Source organism: Kryptolebias marmoratus, linkage group LG22 (genome assembly GCF_001649575.2).
Source record: "Kryptolebias marmoratus isolate JLee-2015 linkage group LG22, ASM164957v2, whole genome shotgun sequence".
Taxonomy (NCBI): domain Eukaryota; kingdom Metazoa; phylum Chordata; class Actinopteri; order Cyprinodontiformes; family Rivulidae; genus Kryptolebias; species Kryptolebias marmoratus.
Genome location: NC_051451.1, coordinates 16,624,335 through 16,648,611, shown reverse-complemented (window position 1 = coordinate 16,648,611; position 24,277 = coordinate 16,624,335). Strand labels below are relative to the sequence as shown.

General features: G+C 38.5%; 1 protein-coding gene across 1 annotated transcript in view; it reads left to right on the top strand.

Annotated features, from left to right (window-relative positions):
* The first annotated feature begins 506 nt into the window (after positions 1 to 506).
* Positions 507 to 24,277, top strand: part of LOC108243403 (VPS10 domain-containing receptor SorCS1-like) — a 48,742-nt gene continuing 24,971 nt past the window's right edge. The window contains exons 1-8 of the mRNA XM_017428805.2: positions 507 to 1,115; positions 13,674 to 13,741; positions 14,767 to 14,866; positions 15,048 to 15,206; positions 17,713 to 17,786; positions 22,177 to 22,241; positions 22,672 to 22,790; positions 23,121 to 23,210. Coding sequence (XP_017284294.1) covers positions 528 to 1,115; positions 13,674 to 13,741; positions 14,767 to 14,866; positions 15,048 to 15,206; positions 17,713 to 17,786; positions 22,177 to 22,241; positions 22,672 to 22,790; positions 23,121 to 23,210 — 1,263 coding nt within the window. The 5' untranslated portion in view covers positions 507 to 527. The remainder of the gene's footprint in view (positions 1,116 to 13,673; positions 13,742 to 14,766; positions 14,867 to 15,047; positions 15,207 to 17,712; positions 17,787 to 22,176; positions 22,242 to 22,671; positions 22,791 to 23,120; positions 23,211 to 24,277) is intronic.

The following is a 24,277-nucleotide window of genomic DNA, read 5'->3' as shown; positions in this document are numbered from 1 at the left end:
ACCCCCATCCACCCACTCATCCGAGGACCTTTCTGGGGCCGCAGGGTGGCTTCCAAATATTTCAAAGTGGAAGAGTATGTTGCTCACTGCTAATCATAAAAAACACAGAGTTTGGACCCATGGGAGAGAGAAAGAGAAGGAGAGAGAGAACTATCTTCATTAAGACTGTGCCTGCCCCCACCCCACCCCCTCTTTCTTTTTTTTAAAGCAGGTTGAGATGGGGGTGCGGGTGTGTGCCCCCGCTCCCCTCTCGTGCAGGATTCAGCCTTCAGCTCCTCCTCTGATGCATCGTTTGCATCAGTACTTGGGAACACTTGTCCGCGCGCTTCTGCATCTCCCCACAGAGCGTCCACGGACTCATCTCTGCCAGGTGATGCCAGGAAAAACAAAACGCTCCTGACCAGGGACCATTTCTCTTTTTCTCTCTCTCTTTCTCTCTCTCTTCTCTCTCTCTATATATATATATATATATATATATATTAAAAAAGGAAAAATTTAAACCCAAATGAGGTCTGAGTCAGTGTAGGATGGAGACGGAGTGGATTTGCCTCTTCATCCTAACTTCCATCCTGGGCGGAACGGACGCGGAGGTAACGTGCATCCCCTCGTGCCAGCTGCCGCCTGTTATTGAGGTATCGTCCCGGGAAGCGTCCCTGCTGGATTGGACCGATTTCAGCGCGGCACCCGCCGGGGACCTGGTGGGCTTCGGCGCGGAGCTCCCCGGCCGGGAGGAACGGCACGACGCCGCGGAGCTGCGCGAAGAAAGTTCCCTCAAAGTGCGGCCGCGCTCGGAGGAGCAGGCGAGCGTCGGTCCGCGGAGGGACCGCGGAAAAGTTTCCCTCCCTTCCCAAAGTGCGCCCGGTCCGGCTCCCGGGAACGCGACGGAGAACCGCACCGGGGATATAGGAAACGAGCCCTTTTCCTTTCGGAGCCGGAGCGCGCCGAGCCGGAGACGGCCGCGGAGCGCGGACACCAGCTGGTCCGGAGTCGGAACCGAGGGCGCTGGCGAGGACCCGGACCGGGAGGAGTTTCGTCTCACGAGTTCCACTTTCGCACTCGCCGGGGACACGGCTCACAACCAGGCGATGGTGCACTGGTCCGGACAGAACAGCAGCGTAAGTAGCCCAGTCTGTGGTGCTCCAGATTTACGCACGAGCATCTGTTTTTGACGCAGTGTGGTCAGCGCTCACTTCTGTCTGCTTTAAGAATGATTTCAAGCTTTTGGTCTGACCTCACCGTGACAGAGATGAGAACTAGGACTGTTGGAGAGATTTTAGAGTTTTGTCTTCACCCACCCCACCTCCTCTGTATCTCAAAACGACACAGGCAAAATGTTTAATTAGCCATTTTGGGCTGTTAATGTGGAAATTCAAAGAAAAGCATCTTAGAGAGTCCACATTTTTTGTACTTGCCTCAGCTACCACACCAAATTTGAACCTGATATCTGTAAAACTGGCTGAGTGTAGCCTTTTTATTTTATTTTTATTTTTTGTAATTTGCCAAGTTGGGTCAGTCTTGTTAGCCATTTTGAATCGGATTGACTCCAAAAGTCAGTTGTGGATGCTCATCAAATTATTACTGTCAGAGAGCTTCATTCAAGTCTAGTGGTTCATGAGATATGTGGCCATCACTACAGAGAAATGGACACACGCTCACAGACACCATCACAGCTGCCATTTCAGCTTCACAGTCCACACGAAAACACTGAAAAATGCCTACATGTTACTGATTCCTGTACTTCTTGTCTGTAAGAGCTCAGTGCTAAGTGCTTTTAGATTTGAACAGCTCAGCTGGCACAAAGAACTGGCAGGCCTCAAGAATTTAATGAAAATAGCAGTAACTGTAATAAAATGAGAAGATACAGCCTATTTGAATCCAGTTATACCTCTTGAGCAGCATTCATGCTAAGATGGCCTTGAATCTTTTTTTTTTTTCCTATGGGAGCCCATATGGCAAGTGCATCATTTCAAACAGTTCTTCAAAGATCCTCTGACCATCCAAGGGAACAACATGTTTCAGAGCCTGTTATGTCAGGGATTTCATATCTACAGGTCTTTAGTGTGCAGCAGAGCATGGTTTTGTTTAGCCTGCCCAAGATTTGTCTCTTTTTTTTTACGCTGAATATTGGACTGTAAAAGAAAAAAAAAAGAAAAGAGAAAAAAAAACACTTAAAAAGCTACTTTATGAGTGTTATTTCAAAAACATATTTGAAGATTGTGCTGCGAAGGTTGCATTAAATGTCACTTTACTGAATGATGTTTTTGTTAATTTCTTTGAATTTCATTAGAGAGAGTGGTTGGCATGGTTTTGTATGGGTTCTATTCAGGTGTTCTGGTTTCGTCATATCAGTGAAAAGAGAAGGTGAATAAAAAAAAAAAAGTGTAAACGGCATGGAGGTGTGAATGTGTTTGTCATTCTGTTTGCCCGGTGTAGCCGTCAAACTGTCCTTGGTCATACCCATGTGTATGCTGGGACAAGCTTCAACCCCCCACCCTCCAGGACCTTGAACACACGTGTCCTATTTTAGATTCACTCAAAACTATGCATTTTAAAGCTGTAATAATAATAAAAAAAGAGTTCTTCTGTCTTTTTTGTTTTTGTAATCACAAAAGCGTCAAAAGTTCAAAGTGGCTCCACCTGTGTCTCGGCTTGAGAAATTGATAAAACAAACAACCTACCTGACTGGAGTTTGAAACTGAAGCTGAGATTAAAATCTGTTGTTTCACTGCAGAGCTGGTGGTTTGACGGTTCCTTAGCAGAATTGGTGCACCAATAACATCCAAACCAGTTTTTTTCCCATTTAAATAAAGCAAAGGCCACTTTTCTAATGTTGAATACTCTTATTCGTCATTAAACAGCTCAGCTGAAGATTTCTTGTAACATCTTCAAACAACAATAAAGGTGTTGATTTGCATTTTATATGTCAACTTTTAAGTGTTTCTTATCCCCAAAAACCAAGTTGGTTTCAACTAAACAAGTATGTTTTCGTGCCATTTAAAGCTAACAATAATTTCTTACAATGAGGTCAAAACGTCAAAGATAAATTTTTACTGTGGATGGATAAAACTATACACACAAATAGATTTTTTTTTCAGTACAAGATATGACAGCCTGATTTAAGCAATGAGTAAAAACTGGACAAAACCAGCTTTAGTTTCTGCAAACAGGCTTTGAAAATATAGTTAAAATGAAATGTGCTCAGCTTGTGTAATGCATAGCTTTGTCTGAGCAACTCTTTGAAGATTTCAGTTAAAATGAGTGAAAGGTATTAATGTGTTTGCAACATATATGTGGCCTCAAAATCATTGACTTGGGGGGAATGAGATGTAATCATCTAAAACAAAAAATACAGCCTTTTTCATCCTAAATGTCTTACTATCAAAACTTAAACTTCATCTGGTCCTAAACAGGTTTCATATTAGGTAAATATAACCTCTGAGTGAACAACAAAACACATTACTCTGTGTCATTTAGTTACAAAAAGCTAAACCAAACTGCAGAAGCGCCCCGAAATTTTATTGGTTTGTAGAGAAACTTTCATCAACAGTAGCCCAAAGAAACTTTAATTTTATCTGACTTCATGTGGAGAAACTATAGGTCACTCTTCTTTACAATAAAGCCTCAAATAATCGAGGTTTGCTGGCATTAGCTTATGAACCATTGCCCTAATGTCCTAACAGGATTTCTTTCAGCTCAGGATCTGGATTTTTAACTGGACCATATTTTTCAGTTGTACTGCTGTGAATTTGGTGCTGTGTTTGGGTTCATTGTCCTGTTGCATGAAACCATTTCTCTGGCTGTTGAACAGATGTCTTTACAGTTGGTTCTGGAATACTGTAGCATTATGGTTAAAGCAGCTTCCCTTTGGTCCTGTTTGTCTAGGGATATTGGTCCAGAAGCCTTGTGGTGTATTCAGTTGTAACAAACTAAACAAACCTAAACTCTGCTTCCATTGTTTTTATAGAGAAAAAAAAACATTTCTTCATGGCAAATCTTCCAAACAAGACATACTGGCAGACTACCTGAAAGTGCGTAAACTTTAACATTGACCATCCAAACAAAGATATTTTTGAGCTCTTGGATTTGATCCAGTTCTTTGTAGGGCTGACATTGGGATGTCAGACCACACAAAGCTGGAACATTTAGTCTTGTGGAGTTTGTCAGTTGTTCTGAAGGATGTCTAAAGTCTGAATACGTAAAAAGGTGTTTATAAGTCTAATTAAAAAGCTGCAACAATTACTCTTTAAAGTCAACTTCTGTTTTTTTTATACAAATTATTGTCTTTAAACTGCAGCCTACATAAGCTTGATTCAAACTTTAGTATTCATCTTTGGTTTACAGGAAGGAATTACAAGATATCATTATATTTCATGCTCATAATAAAATAACATTTAATTAAATTGATCCAATCAAATCTTTATACCATTTTTCTGAACAACAAAATAATTAAAGCATCCCCTGATCACCTGCAGAGCACAGGCTATAATACAAACCACAATAAAACAAACAGCTGTATGTGTAAATGTGCCATGTAAATTACTGCAGATAAAATAGCATGTACCTATAGTTCATATGTGAAAACAGCTGTTATCTGCAAACCACAGATTCCTTCATATAAGCTCATGTTTTATTAAGCGACTAATGACTAATCTTGTGGCCAAGCACTTAAATTTTTCCCTGCAGTGCCACCAGATGTGGAAACAAGATAAAACACGAGTAGAAGTACTGCTCATTTAGATATATTCCCAAGATTTTAAGATTGTTAGAGCTTATGCTTTGAGTAAAGAATTTACTGAGGCACATAGAAAAAATGTTTAGGTAAAAGGTAAAAAAATCAAAACCGAAAAACAAACAAACAAAAACACATGAAAGTCAAATGTTCTATTCTCCCATGGCATCTTGCAGGCTTTATTTTATTATTCAGAATTCAAGATTTACTTTGAGCTATAGCACCATAAGTACAAAGACAAATACTCAAAGAAAAGTGTTAAGTTATGTGTGCATCATATGGAAATATTACATACGAAAAATATTAAAATATGTAGGATAAAGCACTGTTTTGGGCATAAAACAAAGGGAAAGCATAAAAAGTCAGAGATCAAAAAGAGACAGGAGAGTGATTTTTTTTTTTCTGAACATGCCAAAGTACTCATTTTAACACAATAAAGGACTTCTAAAAGAGCCACGTTGAGTGTCAAATTTCAAATACTGTTTTAAAAAAACGTAGCAGTAAAAATTGGCTTCTTCTGCTTGGCTGAACAAGCAAGAATAGTTGAGCAGCAGCACAAGAGGAAGTTATTTTAAGGCCCAAGCCCAGTTATTAATTTAGCTTCTTCCCTTAGTTTTAAGTCTACTTTTGCACCTAGAAATTGAATTACTGCCATATTTGGGTAGACGTTTTTTTCCTACAGAATAGGTCACACCTTCAGGAAGCCAGTAAGCTATAAGTTATCACCAGTTCATTTTACACGCAGTGAACATGAAGGGTTTTGTGAGCTCTCATATATATTTTTGCACCAAAAATAGCACGGAGTTGCACGTTACTGAGGAAAATGCACCTCCCAATACAATCCAAACTAAAGGCTTATCATTCCTTGAAGGAATGCACATTACTTAATGCCTGTATTGCTAGAGTTTTAGACTGAGATTATACGCTGAGAGATTAAGATGTAGTCATTTTGGTCAAACCTCGGAAATAAAGTTATGTGCAATTTTATACAATGTCACATGATGTCACATTCAGAGTATGTGTTAATGACTCTCAGCTACTAGCACATACCATTTTAGCTTTATATCTGTCAAACTGACTAAGTTATAGTCAGTTCTGTATTGGCTAATATTGATTACCTGCCATCTTGAGTTGACTTGACTCCAACAGTTATTTAGTTGTATATATGCTTTGTGCAAAATTCCTTCAAATCTGTTCAGTGGTGCAAGAAATGTTTTGGTTCATGATATATTTCCCACATTTGGCCACCTTTACTTTTTGGCGGCGGGTGACAATAAATCCTTACTTGCGTCGCACGCACAGTTGTTCCATAATCACCAAAGCTTATGGTTCAATTAAGTTTCTACCACCTTCAGTTTGACTCCCCAGCACACTGGAACAAACTTTCTGCCTCCTCTTTCTTTTTACATATAGTTTCCTTCATAAAATGTGTTGACATGCTCAGACAGCCCCCTCCCACCGGCTGATGCTTTTCAGAATAAACCTCCACTGGCTCTCCTCCCTCCCAGGAGGTCGTGAAGGCAGTCAGGGGGCTTGATTTTGCCATGTTTCAGAGATTGAACATCACAATCATGAATAAATTCATGAAAAACTTAATGACGAGAATGATAAGAGCACAGCTCAATGTAACTCAAGAAAAGAGTTGTTTTTTTTTTTTTTTTTTTGTTTTTACAAGTTTGTGGCTGTGGCTTTGCTGCTTGGAAAACACAGAGCGACTGGTTGTTAACGCTCGGCACTGCTCAGAAACTTCTGGCAGGCTGAGTTCAGCTCTGTCAAGCCACCAAGCCTTCCCGTGGTGAGGTTCTCCGATGTCTTGAAACCCTGCTGAGTGCATTCTTTTTATTGGTGAGCTATGTTCCCCTCTTGGGTTTCCTTTCGTCGTCATCAAATGTAGTCTAAAAGAGCCGAAATATCAAATTCAAGTCAGGTAACGTTCTTTTTTCTTCTAGAACAGGATAATGTTAATTTGCAGGGAACATAATGAGCTCTCACCTCTCTCTCTCTCTCTCTCTGTTTTTTTTTTCTTGTCACCAACATCTTTGTGTTTGCACTTCTTTGAGGTGGCTTAAATCAGACTTATGCCATGTGCTATGCCTGTTTGCTTTTGTGAGTCACTGTAGTTTCATAACCAGCGTCAGAATAAGAAAAAAAAGCTTCACAATGGTTGCAGTATCATCTGGTAAGCAAGAATTCAGCGTGTTTGTTTGCAGATACAGCCTGAAAATAATATGTCTGGAGATTTACTGTTTAAACTTCCGGGAGATCTTTGAAATGCCTTTTTTTTGGTCCTCAGCTGGTGTGTCTTTACTTCGGCAATCTGTCTATGAATCAGAAACTCCTTCCCAGTTGGCTGCATTCCTCAGTGCTTTCTTCTTTGGCCACAGCTCAGTTTGAACCTTGTTTTTGTGCTTCAGAACATTTTTATTGCACAGTTGCCACCTGAATGTCATGTTTGGTGGATGGTGAGCTGTGACAGGACACAACTGTGGCCACGAAAAAAGCAGTTGAACGAAACTAAGGCAACATCAGAACCAACAAACAACACGATCCATGGCAGGGGGATAACAGGCAGTCTGATAAATAGGCAGTCGCCTATATGTACTGGGGAAAAATGATTACCAAGTCACAACAGGTGCACTAATTACGTACAGGTACAGGTGGTGTGTGAAGAGCTGAAAGCAGGAACTATATGAAAGACATTTAGAGTTATGACCATGAGAACAGAACATAAATCAGTTGCCAAAACAAACGTTATTACAAAACAAATCAAAAACAATTAAAGAAACCTAGCATTTCTTAATTAAATGCATACTACCTGCTATCTTTCATGCCAAAGTTTTAGGCCAAGATAAGACAACATTGTAGGATTTTTCTGCACCTGCAGTGAAGAACACTTTCACAGGATTTCTCTGGGTGCTCATGTTGGAACCGACTTTAAACATAATGTTATGCTCAGAGTATGTGTTGCGAATGACTCTCAGCCACTGCCACATTACATTTCAGTCCCATATCTGTAACGCGGACTGAGTTATAGCCATTTTTGTGTTGGCTAATGTGTTGCCCTTGCCCATCTTAAATCTTAAACCAGAAAACAAGATGGGAGATAACAGATAATCTGACAAAGAACTGTACCCTAAAGGGTGGTTATTGAGTGACAGCAGGTGTGCTGATTACTAATGGATGGCAGGTGGTATGTAAGGAATTGGAAACAAAGACTATTACATTCAGTGGTGCAACCATGTGAAAATAACATATTATTATTACAAAACACAAGATACCAATAGAAAGCTCAATTAAAAATGACCCCTCTCCCCCCAAACACACACACACACACACACCACCCAAAAATGACCCTAGCTACATAAAAAAAAAGAAAAAAAACCCTCACATTCAGTATTTATACTTACTCACTTAATCTCTTGATTTAGGATTTATAGTGACAGACTTTTGGCAAACAAGACGACACAAACCCGGTTGGTGAAACTAATGGGACGTATGGGTGAACAAAAAAAAAACATCCCCCAGCATATTTATCTAATTCACTGCTTTACTTGATTTATGCCAGACTTTCTAAAAAAGACCAAAAAGCTTTTAGTTTGTCAACATGCAACTAATCTTGGGCAAGATTTCTCAGCAGGCTGAGTGCTGGAGATTTAAAAGGAAATTAAAACAAAACAAAACCAGTTGTCCCCACACCCAGCAGGCACGACTGTTTTGGTTGGGTTGAAAAAAAAAAAAACAACAACCCTCTAGCTGTCTAATAATGGCGTGCATTGATCAGAGCCCCTCCTCGTGTTCTCTGAGGTTTCCGCGCACTGCGGGCTGCCACGGCCGAGCTTGCTGAACTAGCCCGGGCTTTCAATTACGGTGAAGAAGCAAACCATGCGAGAGTACGAGCCCAAACAAGATGGAAGTTGTTTCAGATGGTCTATCAACCGAGCTTCTACATCGACACGGTGCCCTTGCCTCGGCGTGAGGCGTCCAATAATTTCAGACACTGGCTGTTCTGCCTGAAAGTCACAGCTGTAACAAAAAGAGTCTGTTCATTTGGGCTACTTCTCAGTTGTTCAGACTGGTATTGTAGTGAGTGGAGGTAATAGAGTGCCATCAGTCACATTTATCAATTCTGATCTTTTTTTTCTGTATTTGAATTTTTTATTTACAAAGCCGGAGCACATTTACCCACCTGCTGATTAACTCCTCCACACATGTATATCCGAGTTTTATGAGGACACAGATAGTTCACGTCGTGCAAAGTGATACTGTGAAGCTCGTCTATAATTCATGATTGCGGTGACCTGCTATCCACGGGAGAGCCAACAGCTCCGACTTCAAACAAACCCAACTTCAGCACAACATCTGGTCTATGAGGAAATGTTGCCTTTGTTAATGAAGTGATATAAATTGATGTGGCAGACAAAAGCCTCGGTACATTTCGGGGCTCGCTCAGGTGGTACTGAAGGCCTGCTGGTGCGTTTTCCTGCAGGCTGACATTGCCATTGGAAAGACTGGGAGGACAATAAACAAAAAGAGAGATTTAGAGTATTTTTTTTTTTTTGTTTGTTATTGAAGTTGTTAAATGATTCCGTTTAATGTGATTTTATCAAATAAAGTTTTGAGAACTATTCCAGCCTTTAGGGAAGATGGATTTGCTTGATTAGCTGTGTTTTTTTAATTTCGAGAAAACCATGTGTTGCTTCATTTTCATCAGTCCTGTGGTGTTTAAATCTTGTTATTTATACTTGGCTAATGAATTCTTTTTTTAATTATTTCTTTTTTTTTTTGGCAAAAGACAGGATATAAACCTTAAACAAGTGACCAGTTTTGTATTATTTCTCTTTTGATCATTATTAATATTCCAGTCAGTGACTCCTGTAACTGTTGCTATTATGATATCATCCATCTGTTTAATTGCTGTTGCAAAATGTGATGACAGTTTTATTGATGGAGAAGCTTAATTACAACATCTGATAGGGCTGGATCAATGGGCTACCGAGAGCGGGAACGAGTGGTAATGTACACTCTTGTGTCAATTGTTTCTTTCAATAGCAGAACGTGCTGCCTTTATACTTTTATTCCACTTAACACCTTCATTTCACATCGGTGATTCCTTCAGCCTAAGCCCTTAAAGTCACCATTAGGCTTCCATTCATTCTGACATAATGATCAAATTCATCCCTGTCCATTTACTCCCAAAGATTTCGGATTTACAAAGGATTAAGAGTTGAAAAATCAATTTGCTTGCTCTTGGATGTCAGGTAATCCAGTTTGGAGATCTGTTAGTGCTGCCGCAGACTAATGAGCTCTGCACATCTCGACATCTTTTGTTGAGCTCTAAAGGCAGAGATGTGCTCGAACGAGAGGCATTATTATTTAAATAGAGCGCACGTTGCCATTATCAGGACTCTTGTCGAATCGTTAAAAGAAGAGCCTTCATCCAGTGATTTCAAATAACAATTTTTTATGGCCTGCAGGACACGCTGGGCTTCAAACACCTGCCTGACACAGCTACAAAGTGAATATTGTATCACTGTATTGGAGTGTTACTGCAACCGCGAAGCACCCAGGGACACGGAAAACTTTTCCAGTCAGCAAGACTGTTTTAGGCACATTACATCTGTAATTCTTGGATTCTTCCCAAGTAAATGCATAAACCTAATTGCTACATAGAAGAACAAATGAGTAAGTGGGCAATTTTTTCCAGCCTTCGCACTGCTGCAAGTTGTTTTATTGTAAATGACTGTGTCCGTGATAGTATGACTTCTGGAAGGTAAAAAGGCCGTTTTAATGGGTGACCATAAATCTCTGCAGCCCAGGCTGGACGCTCTGTAACAAGCTTGTTACAAGCTGAGCAGATTATCACCTAAAGAGATCAACCGGTAAAGACTTTCACACATTTAGCACAAAGTGAGATGTTTCTTAATCAGCTCAACTGTAAATTTTGAAGTTATTTTTGAATATGGGATCTTTGAATTCTCAATCCATAAACAAGGTAAAACTTTAGGTTTCTTTTAATTGTCATCTTTGGCTCAAGCATACTCATAAGCACATTATGCTGTAGTACCTTCAGATCAATAAAAACATTGGAAAGCAGACTTACTAATGAAACATCAAAGAACATTTTCATTCAAAAGAATGAAACAAATTACGTGTTTTGAAGGCTTGGGGTAGTTACAAGGGAAATCAGCTAAATAATTCAGATTTTTAAATTTGGACTTTTATCTTGTCTGAAGTATTGGGTTTTAGATTGACTACAATTTGAGGTTGATTTGTTTAATTTCAGCCTGATGTAGAAAACCTCCTGTTTTGAGTATCTGCAAGATGAGGTTTAATAAAAAAAAAATTATAAAAAAAGGCTTACATGATGAAACTTTTTCTTATCTAAATGTCACCCCAAACACTCATAACAATTGATAATTAGAAAGTAGCTGTGGAAAACTGAGCAAAATGGTCAGAAAGGCTTCCCCAAGGAGTCGCTTGTTGTGCAGGCTTTCTGATCACACACAACAACAGGCTTGGCATTGCGTTGGGTAATTATTTAAACAAAGAATGGCACCACTCTTTTTTTTATTTTATTTTATTTTTTTTTTAGCAGTGACTGTTATTGTTCATTTTTCTTGCGAGGACTGAGATTACGCAGAATGAAGGCTGGGTTTTCTCATTATTTGTCATAAGGAACATGACTTTTTTATGTTGGTAATTGCTTTCACAAACAAACGTGTTTAGGCTTTGGATTATTATTATTTTTTGTTGTTTTGTCTGTGTGTGGCGCTTTTCATTTATTAATTCATTAAGCATCTTAGAATCTGCAGCTTTTCATGTTCGTTACAAAACACCTGTGGCCATGATGCTTCATTCATTTAGTTCATCAACAGCGTTCAATAGTTGAGGTAAATATTGTCTCCTTGTCAGTAATAGGACATGATTTGCACACATTTTTACATTTGAAATGTTTTGGGGGTCATAGCTCACAATAGTTGTAATCATTCATACATTCATCAAAGAAGAAAGCAGTGATAGGGAACTCTACAGCTAATATGATAAAAATTAACATGACAGGTGTTCTCACTTACATATTTTTATAATTTCCTGTTTTTGTTGTCTGAAAAAGACAAAAAAGTGTCCCATTAAGACTAAGTTTAATTGTTGCTTTCTAAGCACATTCCCTTTGTTGTATAGTTTTAATAAAATCCTGATTCTACCTAAACATCTCGTCTGACAAAAGCGGCAGTCACTCACATGAAAAAAAAATGCTGTTTTTTCAGCTGTATTTACTCTTGTGCTGATCAAAAAGGAAAGCTAAAAACTCCACAATTTCTCAAAGTTTCTCTCCAGGCTGCATCCAACAGTTTCTCCTGCTCTCCACGCTGACACTCACTCTGTAGCTGGTCCACCCTCTTGTTTTGCGTTTAGAAACTGACCGGCGTGGCAGCGATGAACTCTTTAACCAGCCGCTCGCTCTGGCTGTGCTCTAACCACTGGCCCGGGAGCACGGAGCCTCGGCTAGCTGTCACCTGCCGGCAGCAGCTCTAACCAACATCTTTTAATCTCCAGATGGTGGTTAAAGCCGAGGCCATGAACCACGGAGCCACACGTAGCCAGAGACAAGCAGCCAAGGGATGAAAATCTTACCGTTTGTCTCAGTGCTGTTTCTAACAAGAAATAGGTGGCACCATAAAACCACAATAACCTCAGGTTCCTCCACAGGACTATGTGGGGGTTTTATTTTACTCGTATGTTTGGCAGCTCTCCATGCTGCCCTCCTCAGGCTGAAACAGCCCATCATCCTGGTCAATGTGTCTTCTCCTGCGGCTTGGATAGCCTTCGTCAGTCAGTGAGGGGGAGCTGGATTCTTGAGGAAAGTACAAGTCCTCACTCCTCCATCCTGTAGTTTATTCCTGCAAGAAGCCGCTACATGTTGATTTGTCAGGCTCCTCTTAGAACAGTCTAGTTTTTCTTTAAAACAATCTGATTTTTGTAAAAAATCAACTACAATTATTTAAACCCATGCCCTGGTGGTCCTCCCAAGGGTGAAACTGTAGCATACTAGGCCTCCTATACTGTCACGACTCCATATATCCCCCCAAGGACTCTTAGTGAGCCATAAAAGTGCATTTTAAAGATACCTATCTACTTTGAAAACAGTGAAAAAGTCAGTTGTGAAATATTTATGTTATTACTGTCATATTTTGTAGGCTTGCTGGCACCAAAACTGGATATTACATGCCTGTTACAGATAAAGCTCAACAACACGCATAATTGTTTATTTATAGAAAATGTAGATAAATTTCGTTGCTGTGGGGCAGTGGAATAAAAGGCCATTACTGGTTTCTATGGACCAGCAGCATGTGTCAGGGTTTTATTTACTCCCATCCACTGTCGTCATATTACCACATTCCAGCATGCTTGTTAGGCTGATGCCAAATTTTGCAGTAGCGACTGGTTGTTGTGAGAAAGGTGTAAGAGGATTTGCAGGTTAGTCCAATTATGCCCACAGGAGTATAACACTGACTGTTCAGTAAACCTAATCATGTACATGTCATATTTTGAGCTCCATCCTCCATCAGTATGTTTACACAACCACTGCAACACTTGGCACAATAAATAATAAGAGTTGTCATTGCTGGATGACATGTTGTTGTGTAAAAGCCATCAGACTTTAGTAACAAACTGTACTCGGTGTTCCGTCCGATTTTGCATGAGCAGCAAATATTGTGCCCACGGTGGTCTTTAATTTCGCAGGCGTGTCTGAATGAAGTGTGGAGATTGAAACAAATGTGACCAGTGTCTCAGTGAGTGAACGCCGGTGTCTGAGCAGATCAGCGAAGCCATTAATGTTACATTTCTCATCTCCTGGAAGGGCTCAGGTGACACTTCATTACTGCTGTTCAACAGTCATGATGCACTCTGTCAAAGACAGTCATCTGTTTGATTTGCCTTGCAGGTGATTCTCATGTTGACAAAATTCTACGACTTCAACTCCGGCAGAGTAACAGAGAGTTCTTTGTGGAGGTAGGATCTCTTTTCTGTGTGTTTTTATGCAAAACTTTGGAAAAAGCTGAAAATAATACTGTACTTATAGATGTTACACTTCATAACTCTAAAGGTATAAAGCACATTTTCTACTTCACCGGTACGTCACTTATCACATACAGTACCTTTTAAAATCTGTAAAAGCCATATATATATATATATATATATATATATATATATATATATATGTTGGCTTGAAAACTTGAAACTCAACACCCAAAAGAGAAAACATATCAGAAAGTACTTAAATTACATTTGAATAAAGAACACAAAGAAGAAAAAAGAAACAACACAATGAAACACACAAACAAAAATGCATTAAACAAATTAAGAAAGCATTAATTTTTGTTTTTATTTTTTGTGACGTGTTATTTATTCATCTTACCATGCTATAGTGTTCTTTTGTTTAGTTTTAGGATTTTATTTAGTGAAGCCATTTTGTACTATGAAGTGTATGTTCTTTAATGTTTGTTTTCTTTTTGTTCTGTTTTACACAATAAGGTAAATTAACAGGGGCATTTCTATGGTTAAATACTAATTATCCAATACATATAATTGCCTATACTAAATTAAACAGAACAAAACAAAAAATTCACAATCTACTGAATGTTAACCGTCATATTCACTGACTCACAAACAAACAAACAAAACAAACTCTTGACTCTTTACACATTTAAAAAAAACCCTGCCAGTGTTGAGCCTTTTGTAGAAATTGTTCCTTCAATCCTACATTTGCTTGCTAAAACATGAAACCAATCACAGCAAACGTAACAACATCCCATTTTGTAAACATGACCCAAAGAATATTTTTGATTTCCTAGATAATTAAAAAAAAAAATCACATTCATTTCTCCAGAAAATTGCTTCAGGACTTCTGCTGCTGTAATTTTCTGCTTCCCTGACATGTCTAATGATACCACATCAGCATCTTAACTGTTAAGGAGTCACTGTGTTCTACTTTATTCCCTGAAATCTATTTATTCTGACCTGTAATTAAATTCTAGGTCAACTGATTATGGGACCACATATGAAAAACTTAATGAGAAAGTCGGGACCAAAAGCATCTTGAGCTACTTGTATGTGAGTCCAAACAACAAGAGGAAGGTAAGTGTTTATGCGTACTATAAAATAATATGTTGACTAAATCATTAACTAAGCAGCACAGAAGCCTTCAGTTTGCATCTATTCCAAGCTGTGCACTGAACAAGCACCCTTAAAGCCCTTGCAGGAAAGAACGTTGTCACAGAGGGCTGCTGATTTTTTCCTGTCTCTTTTCTCGTCTCAGATCATGTTACTAACTGACCCAGAGGTGGAGAGCAGCCTGCTCATTAGCCTTGACGAGGGGGCGTCCTATCAGAAACACAGCTTAGCCTTTGATATCCTCAGCCTGCTTTTTCACCCTGAGCAAGAGGACTGGATCCTGGCTTACAGCCATGACCAAAAGGTAATGCAGAGGTGTCAGATGACATGAATGAGGCAGCATGAAAGATCGAGGGCAAAAAAGACAAAAAACCATAAGGGCTGAAGTGTTTGGGTTGCTTTGCTGTAGCTGGCTTTGTTGTAGCGCTCTTGTAATTGTGGTCACCGTGAGGAAACAGTATTAATTAAAGGTCTAGCATTCCTCGAAGGAATCCGTATCGCCTGATGCCTTTCAAGCCAGTTTTAACCTAAGATCACCTCAAGACGAGAAGGAAGAGAGTCATAGCCATTTTGGTCAAACCTTGTAAATTGATTATGTGCGATTTTAGGTGATATTGTGAAATTTCGTGAGATATGTTAGTGCTTAGAATATGTGTTGAAAACGACTTCTACCACACAAAAAAATGTCTTAGCATCTATAAAATAGACTGAGTTATAGCCATTTTTGCATTGGCTAAGATCATATAGCTGTGGTGGCCATCTTGAATTGGGGAGAATGTCCAGCCAATGATATGAGATATTTTGCTACAGTTGTACGAACCTGTCGTGGAAGCTGATTGGCCCATGGGTTTAATTGTGTTCAGATCACGAGCTACAGAATGGAATAAATAGCTCCCATTTTGTGTATGACATCACAGCTTCATCAGACTCTTGCACTTGGTTGAATCTGTGTCCACTGCTGTAGCAATTTTGTAATAAATGCCACAAAAGACAGTTTGACCTGTTTATTTGCTTGAGTCTGTCAATATCTCAGAAAATCCCAAAGTTAATGGCAAAGTTTTTAGCACAATGTGTAGCGCTCAAAGTGTGTGTTGTGGATGACTTACAGCTACTACCAACTCAAATTTTACCTCTATATCTGTAAAACTGGCTGAGTTATAGCCAGTTTTGTAGTTCCTGAGGTCAGTTGACTGTGGTGGCCATCTTGAGTAGGACAGACATTAAAATGTGATCACTTGTAGATGTTCATCTATTTATTACTTTGAAAAGTTTCACTAAAATTCTTCTGCTAGTTCATGAGATGTTTTGCTAACAGGCAGACACAGTTGATTTAAACAGACAATGAGAATGTTTTTAAAGGTCTTACACAATTAGTTAGTGCTCAGAATATGTTTTGGAATGACACACCAAAACCTAGCTAAGATGTAAAGCATTTTGAACTGCCTTGTTGCTGAAATGTGCAATGTTGACTTGACTTGACTCAGTATCTATGAAATTGTCTGAATTATAGCCATTTTTAAGCCATTTTAATAATTGCAAAGGTTGCTTATCTGTGGTTGACTCTAAAAGTTAATCAGTTGTAGCTTCACATACATTAAATACTTTCTGAAAGTTTCATTAAAATTCGTCCAAACGTGTGGTAAACATAGGCTGCTACTGTTGAAAGCATTGATTTTCAAGAGAGCAGCTACAATCCAGGACACAAACACAACCAGCTGCCTCTTTAACCAAGGCTGCCGTTTGCCAAGAAGCAAAGGCACTGAATCACTCGCACCCTTAAACAAAGCAAAAAAGGCCATTCTGCAAAGATCTTTAAGGTGGATGTGTCGTATAGACAGCACGGGGGAAAGTTAACAAGGTAGCTCCCCCCCCAACAAGCCTTGAACTCACACACACAAAGTCACACAGCTGTGAACATAAACAGCCACCCTCCATTACTGTGTGTGAGAACCCCGCTGTCTGCTCTGCTCAACAGCCCAAACATCAAACTCAACCTTCCTCCCCCCGCTACTGGCCGACTGGATTTTCAGCGACACGGTCTGAGAAGTGAGATAAATGATGCAGAGGGAAAGATGAAAGCTCAGTTGACAGTCATCACCGGGTCAAAATAAAGATGCTTAAGAGACGTGTGCCTGCAGGTCATTCTGTACGTCTTTGTAAGCCTATAATTCAGCAGTTCTTTTTTATTTATTTATTTCCTTGTTCCCAAAAGGAACTTAAAAAAAAACAGCCTAAATGAAAGTCAGCTCGACTTCATTTTACATTTATTGATTATCTGTCATGTTGTTTAAAAGTTGCCAGTTTCGGGATGAGTCAGAACGGTGGTGCTGATCCTCGTAAAGCTGAGAGCTTAAGATGCTTGCTGCTCAATCACCGAGGCAAGATGACAAGACTTTTAAAGCACTTGAACATCAGTACAAAACGGTTCATGGAGGAAAATTACAATGACAGTAAAATGAGGGCTCTCATGGTGTCATTTAGCTCTAAATCCTTCTCAGCTACTCGTGGAACAGGAGACTTTTATCCACGACTTGGAACACAATCGAAACGATTATCTATTCAATGTTTTTAAGATAACTTGGCATCAACGCATTCCTGCAGTTTTACAAGAACTAATTGATTTTCCCCCCTATTCATTACATGCTCTCATGCTGAGTACTGACAGACAAAAACAACAACGTGGGGATGCCAGAAATTCAGAGCTGCTCAGTAATACTGCTGGGTATGAGCTTGATGAAAATTCTGTTTGATAGTGTGATGTAAAAAATATGATAGTATATGTATTTGATGAATGCATTCTTCTCTTTCAGCTCTATGTCTCAGTTGAGTTTGGGAGGAGATGGCAGCTCGTGCAAGACAGCGTGGTTCCCAACAGATTCTACTGGTGAGATAATAAGCTGCTCGTTTGGCTGAAAAAATATATTTGTGGTTGTTTGTTTGTTTTTCTTACTTGAAAAAAATGTGAATCAAATTGTGTTTTGATGAATTCTGCCCACAATAGCGGTGCATGGTGTAAAAAATGAATCAGTGGCTCGTCTTCAAGACAAAAACAAATGTGACTGCATGAGATTTGATCGCATTAACTAGTTTGGTCAAAGTTTCAAGTGTCTTTTAAGACTAATAAAACGGATTTCATTTGACATTTCAGTGGAGACAAAAAAAAGTTACATTTCAAAGTCTTTTGTTTTTATTGAACATGAGAATTTGTATTTCCTTCTAAAATGCAGCACTAACTTTTAGAAGCAATGAATGACCTTACTGAGGTTGCAAAGCAAAGTTGAAATTGAGTTGGTAGAGTTAAAACAAAGAAAACAGAAGCTAAAAGGAGCAGAAAAGTAGCTAAAAGCTAAATGGGTAAAAATAGTAGCTTAAAGGAGTAGAATAGTAGCTTAAGACTAAAAGGAGACAATGAGTAGCTAAAAATTAAAAGGAGCAGAACAGTAGTTAAATGAAGAAAATTGTACATAAAAGCAGTAAAACAGTAGCTAAAATGAGTAAAAACATTAGCTAAAAGCTTAAAGTGGTACCCAAAAGCAAATTATAGCTTAAGAAGAGAAAAATAGCTTCAGTTTACTGAAGAGAACAATCTTATTGAAGGAATTAAAGAGATATCCGTGTATGGTTAACTTTATTTTAAATAAAGGTAAATGTTTTAAAAATGATAAAAGTTTTAAAACCCCAAAGTCATAACACACTGTTCCTGATTGACCAGAACATTTGGATAAACTGTATGACTGGTTAACATAACACAAAGTCTTAGATAGCTTAAAAAATATGGAAGAAACTGTAAACAGGAAAACAATGGTCTGATTTTCCTGACTCAGCATTCACACAATAACTTGGGTTTCCTCTTTCTTTTTTGTTTCGTCCCATAATGGCATCATTGTCTAGTTTGGTCGTGCACATAAAATGTTAAACACTCTCCTGAAGTAGTTTACAGTTGGCTCGAAATATCTGCACAACCTAAAAGACAAGCATGAAATAATTTTTACAAAACTTAACGCTGTTAGCAATTAGTTTATATTTTCAGTTTCTGGCACTCTTCTGGTAGAAAGGACAATAAAAATAGACTGCACCGGGGAAGCGGTTTGTCAGACATTAACACTTTATTTACACATTTCAAAAGAAAAGAAAAGAAAAAATAATTAAAACCATCTGTCCCAACTTTTACAACAAACGTTCCAGTAAAAAGCTGCACTTAAAAACACAATTTAATAAAGAACTCTTTGAAAAATCTTATAAGACAGAGATGTTAATGCAAAAATTTGCAGTTAAAGATAGAGCTTTATCTTTTATATCAATATATATAATGCATTTCCAGTGAATAATTGTGAGTTTAGGTTAAAAACTAAACACAGACATTGCTGTCTGACTATAAAAGCAACTTTCTGAAGCGGAAATAATTAAAAGCTTCATTTTTATGCACGCAAGCTCTCTCTTTTGTCTTTAATTAAAAAAGACATCCAAAATTCCCCTAAAATAGAGAAGAAAAAAAAGCTCAGCACGGCAAAAAGAAAAAGCACAAAAGAAAAAAACTTCTTCAGATTTTTCACTGTTCAACATGTCTAAAAATATCCAAGTAACATGATTTACAAAAACATGTTAACAGACACCTTGTCCGTGCAGACGTAGCAGCTGTTAGTTATGGGAGAACGGCGTAACATCGTGGGGGCTTTATTTAAGAGGAAGGGCTGCTGTTCCCTGATAGAATTGGATGAAGTATTTGACAGAAAGTCCATTAAAAGAGATGGAGCTGTGAGGCAATTACAGAGTGCTGAGGGAAGCAGGATGGGAGCTTTTTATATTACTGTTCAGACACAGTATGGAAAATGAGAGAAACCCATCTTCTGTCACAACAGCTGCTATTAATACAACAAGTGGTCACTTCTGTCGCTCAGCACTTAGCAGCTACAATGAAGAATCTGAAGTTCAAGTGAATGAAATGGCTAAGTACTTCTTAGAGGAAAAAAAAAAAAAAAAACAGGTCAGACGTCCTTCAGGCCAATGTTTTCCCATCAGGCTGCTGTATTACTACTCCTGAGGGAACCGTAAAGAACACAACTACATCTCATATTCATGTAAAATGTTCCCGTTTTCTTGCGTTTGCTCAGACAGTGTTTTCACATCACAGATTCATAACAGGCTGAATCAAAGAAACAGATATTTAGGCTTATATGCTGTGTTTCTCACGAGACAAAAAGCGTTTGGGTCCATATCCCTTGGAGAAGAACACGCTGACTGCTTTTGATAGCAAACAAGTAACTTTTGTCTGTAACATCTGTTAGCTTGACTGTGGTTTTACAGTGAGAAAAAAAGCATACAGTAAAGCAACGGTTCCCAAACTTTTCAGCTTCTGACGCATAAAATAACAGGGACAAAAGTGTGTGACCCCATCTGTTGGCTGTTTAAACATCCAAAAATGCTAACGACTCTATTAAATAAGGACATAATGTCAACACAAACAGTCTTAACATCCTTTATGCCATCTTTAAAATCAATTTATGGACTTGTATTTCAAGTTTTTGTAACAATTATGGTGCAAACAGCATAAAAACATTTTTTTTTCATTGTAAGTTGATATCTGGAGATTATCTAAGGACCCCTACTTGGTGTTGAGTGACCCACACTGGGGTCCTGACCCCAACTTGGGGAATCATTGCATTAAAGTATCACTTGACACACACAAAAGGTAGATCCATAATATTCATACTGAACATAAATGGGACGAATATAGATCCTTGTAGGGCACCAATTGAAAAACAAACAAGTTTTTTAAATTTCCAATTTTATCTAAATGAGAGCAAAACAGAAGGCAGGGTTTATGAAATCTACCACACTCTATAGAAAATGAGATTCTGAGTGATTTATCCAAAAGATTGTCATGGTTACCTTCGTTAAATGCTTTCCATAAATGAAAGAACGTCGCCACAAGAAGCCCACATCAACCATTTAAATCTGTATCTTTTCAATAAAATAACAAGAAAGGATTTGTAAAATGGTCAGGCCTAAAGCCACATTACATTGGAACCAGTGAAAACAAAATTCCTGCATGATTGGAATGACGAAAGCAATAAAAAATCATTGTGTTCTACATTAAAAACTAATATAGCCTACCTGTCTCTGATCTAGACTTTGTATTTCCATTTAGATTTTAGCTTTCCAAAACATTTGATTGCACACCTGAAGTTATTAAAGTTACAAAGGACTACTGTTAGACAGCTGCAGACTGCTGAGCTTTCAGCTCAATAAAAGGACCAAACTGAAAGTGTAACACTTTTTCGTCAGAAGACTACTTAGCTTATTGAGCATGTTTGCACTTCTGTGATTTAATGGTTTTTCTGATCTATGTGAAGGGCTTTGACAGGACAGCTTTATTCAATTATAAATAAATACAGATGAGATTATTCTGGTTCGTCCTCCGGTTCGCTTTTGCAGCAAGCCACCAGACTGTGTCAAGGCTTTTATATGACCTACTGCAGATGGCGGACCTTGCTTGTCATAAACTGTTTGTGCTTGCACAGCTCACATCAAGCAGCAGTTTGTTTCCATTATTTAATTTTTTTTTTTTTTATGTGTGTACTTGCTTTTCAAAAACAGCCTTACTGAATAGCATAAAATGACTGTAACCTGGTCAAATGAGTCACAGCTTTTATTTTTTTAAAATTTTTTTTAATTTTGTGACCCAAAACAGACTAAATCCGACTTCTTTTCTTCATGTTTATTTGGCGGGCAAATGCTAATATTTGCCTTTTTCGTACTATTCCAAAATTCTAAATCTTTTTTCTCATCGATTGGATTTCCCCAAACCATAATATTCTTTCTAAAATTATGCAAGAAAAGTTAGTAATTAAATCTCGCCGTGGCATAAATCTAACCAAACGGCAGTTGTTAAATTTAACAACCAGATCCCCTAATGAAAAGTCTCGCAGTTGTACCGTCTCGCCACCATCTCAGTCTTCTTCAAACGTGACACTGACAGAATCCTGCATCCTAAATTTAACACTAATTTAGTCTCATGGTTCAGTTAACTAGCTAGCCCGACAAAGTGCTGGCAGAATTTGAAGCTGGAGACTATATGTGAAGACATAAAGATGAAAAAGAAAAAAACCTGTGAAATTACATTTCAGGGCGAACCTCATTAGAAAACAGCACTGTTTCCTTTTCAGACAAGGCACAAGGCAAAATGCTATAAATAACGAGGTCTCGCAAACAGAGAAATACACAACAAACTCTGGTGTTTAAGCCAAAATTTAAAGTCTGCCTCAATGTTTTAGGTCGAGACTGGGTTTGGACAAAGAGCAAGGCATGATTCATCTGGAAGTCAGCGTCTCGGATAAACGTGAGTCACAACATTGGGAGATTTCACATTAAATGAATAATGTTTGCTGTAATCACTGAAATTAAATTTAATATTGAGAGATTAGCGTCTCTTTTACCTCCCCGTCCTTGAATTGGCTGCTTGAAGACTCTTGATGTGATTAGGTTAGTTAAATTTTGTGAAGAGACTCATTTTTTTTTTTGGCCAAGATTTCAGCGGGGCCGGAGGACTCGGATGTTAATGTCTCATCCCTGGGGAGACGTTTAATTTGGCTGATACTAACACACCAGGACACCTCCTTCCACTATATAAGTGAAAATCCAGATTGTCCTCCAATATCTTGCATCACTTTTACCATAAGCAGTTTAAAAGCTTGATTGTTGACTACAGAAGGCTGCCTCTTTCTGTGTTTTTCTGTATTTTTAGCACTAATTTCCTTGCTTACCCACAGGGTCACAGTACATAACGTGCAAACTTCAGAACTGCTCTGACGGAAACAAGGGCAAGCCTTTCCCTGGATTTATAATCCCCAATTCCCTCGTGGTACAGGATGAATACGTTTTCATCCAGGTGGGTTTTTATTGCAAGGTCTGGCTTCATTAAAAGACGATTAAAAGCTGTAAAGTCAGTGCATTCAGCCGCAGCTTAATGTACAGTCATGTTTTTCATTAACTAAAAGGGGCCATTATGCTGGGGAAGAAAGGGATGAAAATAAAGCCTCTGCTTTTTATGACTACAACTACACCTCACCACAATTCACAGCATCCTAATGAGAGGCAAACTCAACGTTTTTATGGGAGTTAGAATTATTTAACACAAACTACTAGCAATCAGTGTATCTACATGTTTATTAACTTGAACCAAAACTGCATTTTTTTATTCCTTTTATTTTTCTTGAAGGTGTCAGTAGGAGGCCAAACTGTTCATTATGTGTCATATAGAAGAAACGCTTTCTACCCGATGAAACTTCCCAAATACACCGTTCCTAAGGTGAGATAACCGACAAATTTTTGTTACTGTTTGGGTTTTGTTTACAAGTTTTTGATTCAGATATGTATGATTACAAGCATTTATTGAGAACCTATGCAGTGTTCCTATTTTCCTCTTATCTCCATCAGCTTGATCGTTGCATTGGAAGTTGCTCGTCAGTGTAGCAGAAAAGGTTGTTTCTTTTTCACCAAACTGCACTTCTTTCGATTTATCACAGGCGCGGAAGGGTTAGTGTTTTGAAAGTCACTGCCATGACAACAGGAGAGCTTTAATGCCCGCAGTGTTGTTTCAATAAATCTGTCTAAGTGTCCATCCATCTATCCATCCAGCCGTGGATATGGTGGAAATCTCCTTGGGAAGGACACGTCTCGCCTACTGTGTTTCGCTCGAGATTATAAGTTTAGTAAAATTAAATGGAGCCCATATTCATTTTTAGTTCACATTATGACTGAGATCTAATTACTGAGGAGTCTTACTGAGGGATGCCAAGAAGTGCAAAAAAAAAAAAAAAAAAAGAAAACAAAAAAATGCTGCTATTTGAAAACTATGTAAATTCATACACACTAAAAACTGTTAGGCTATTTTGATAACTCAGTTGCTGGGTTAAAGCTGAGTCTAGGTGGGGTTAGTTTGACCAAATATAGGGTCAAAACGTTTGACCCAGAGTTTGAGTTGGAGACGAGACGTGTCATTCTTCACAGTCAGAACTGAACCTGACTGGACCTCTGCTTTAGTAGGTAATAAGTAAAGATATTACAGTAAAAACAGCTTATACGATGATATGGAACCTGGTTGGCTTTGTTTATAAGTTCAGTTTGTACAAGACAGTGAGTTTAGTTTCTTAAAATAACACTAGTTGGTGCCAGCTAGCCAACACTAATAGCAGTCAGAGCCTGCTATCTAGCCCAAGTTGTAATTAATTAATAACCCAGATTTTGAGGTGTTGTTTTTTACTCTGTTGTTTAGTAGAGCTAATTTAATAAATTGACATCTGAGTTGAAACTACTCAAATTTGACCCAGCACTGGGTTACAAATGCTGTTTTTAACCCATTTGTTTTTAGTGTGT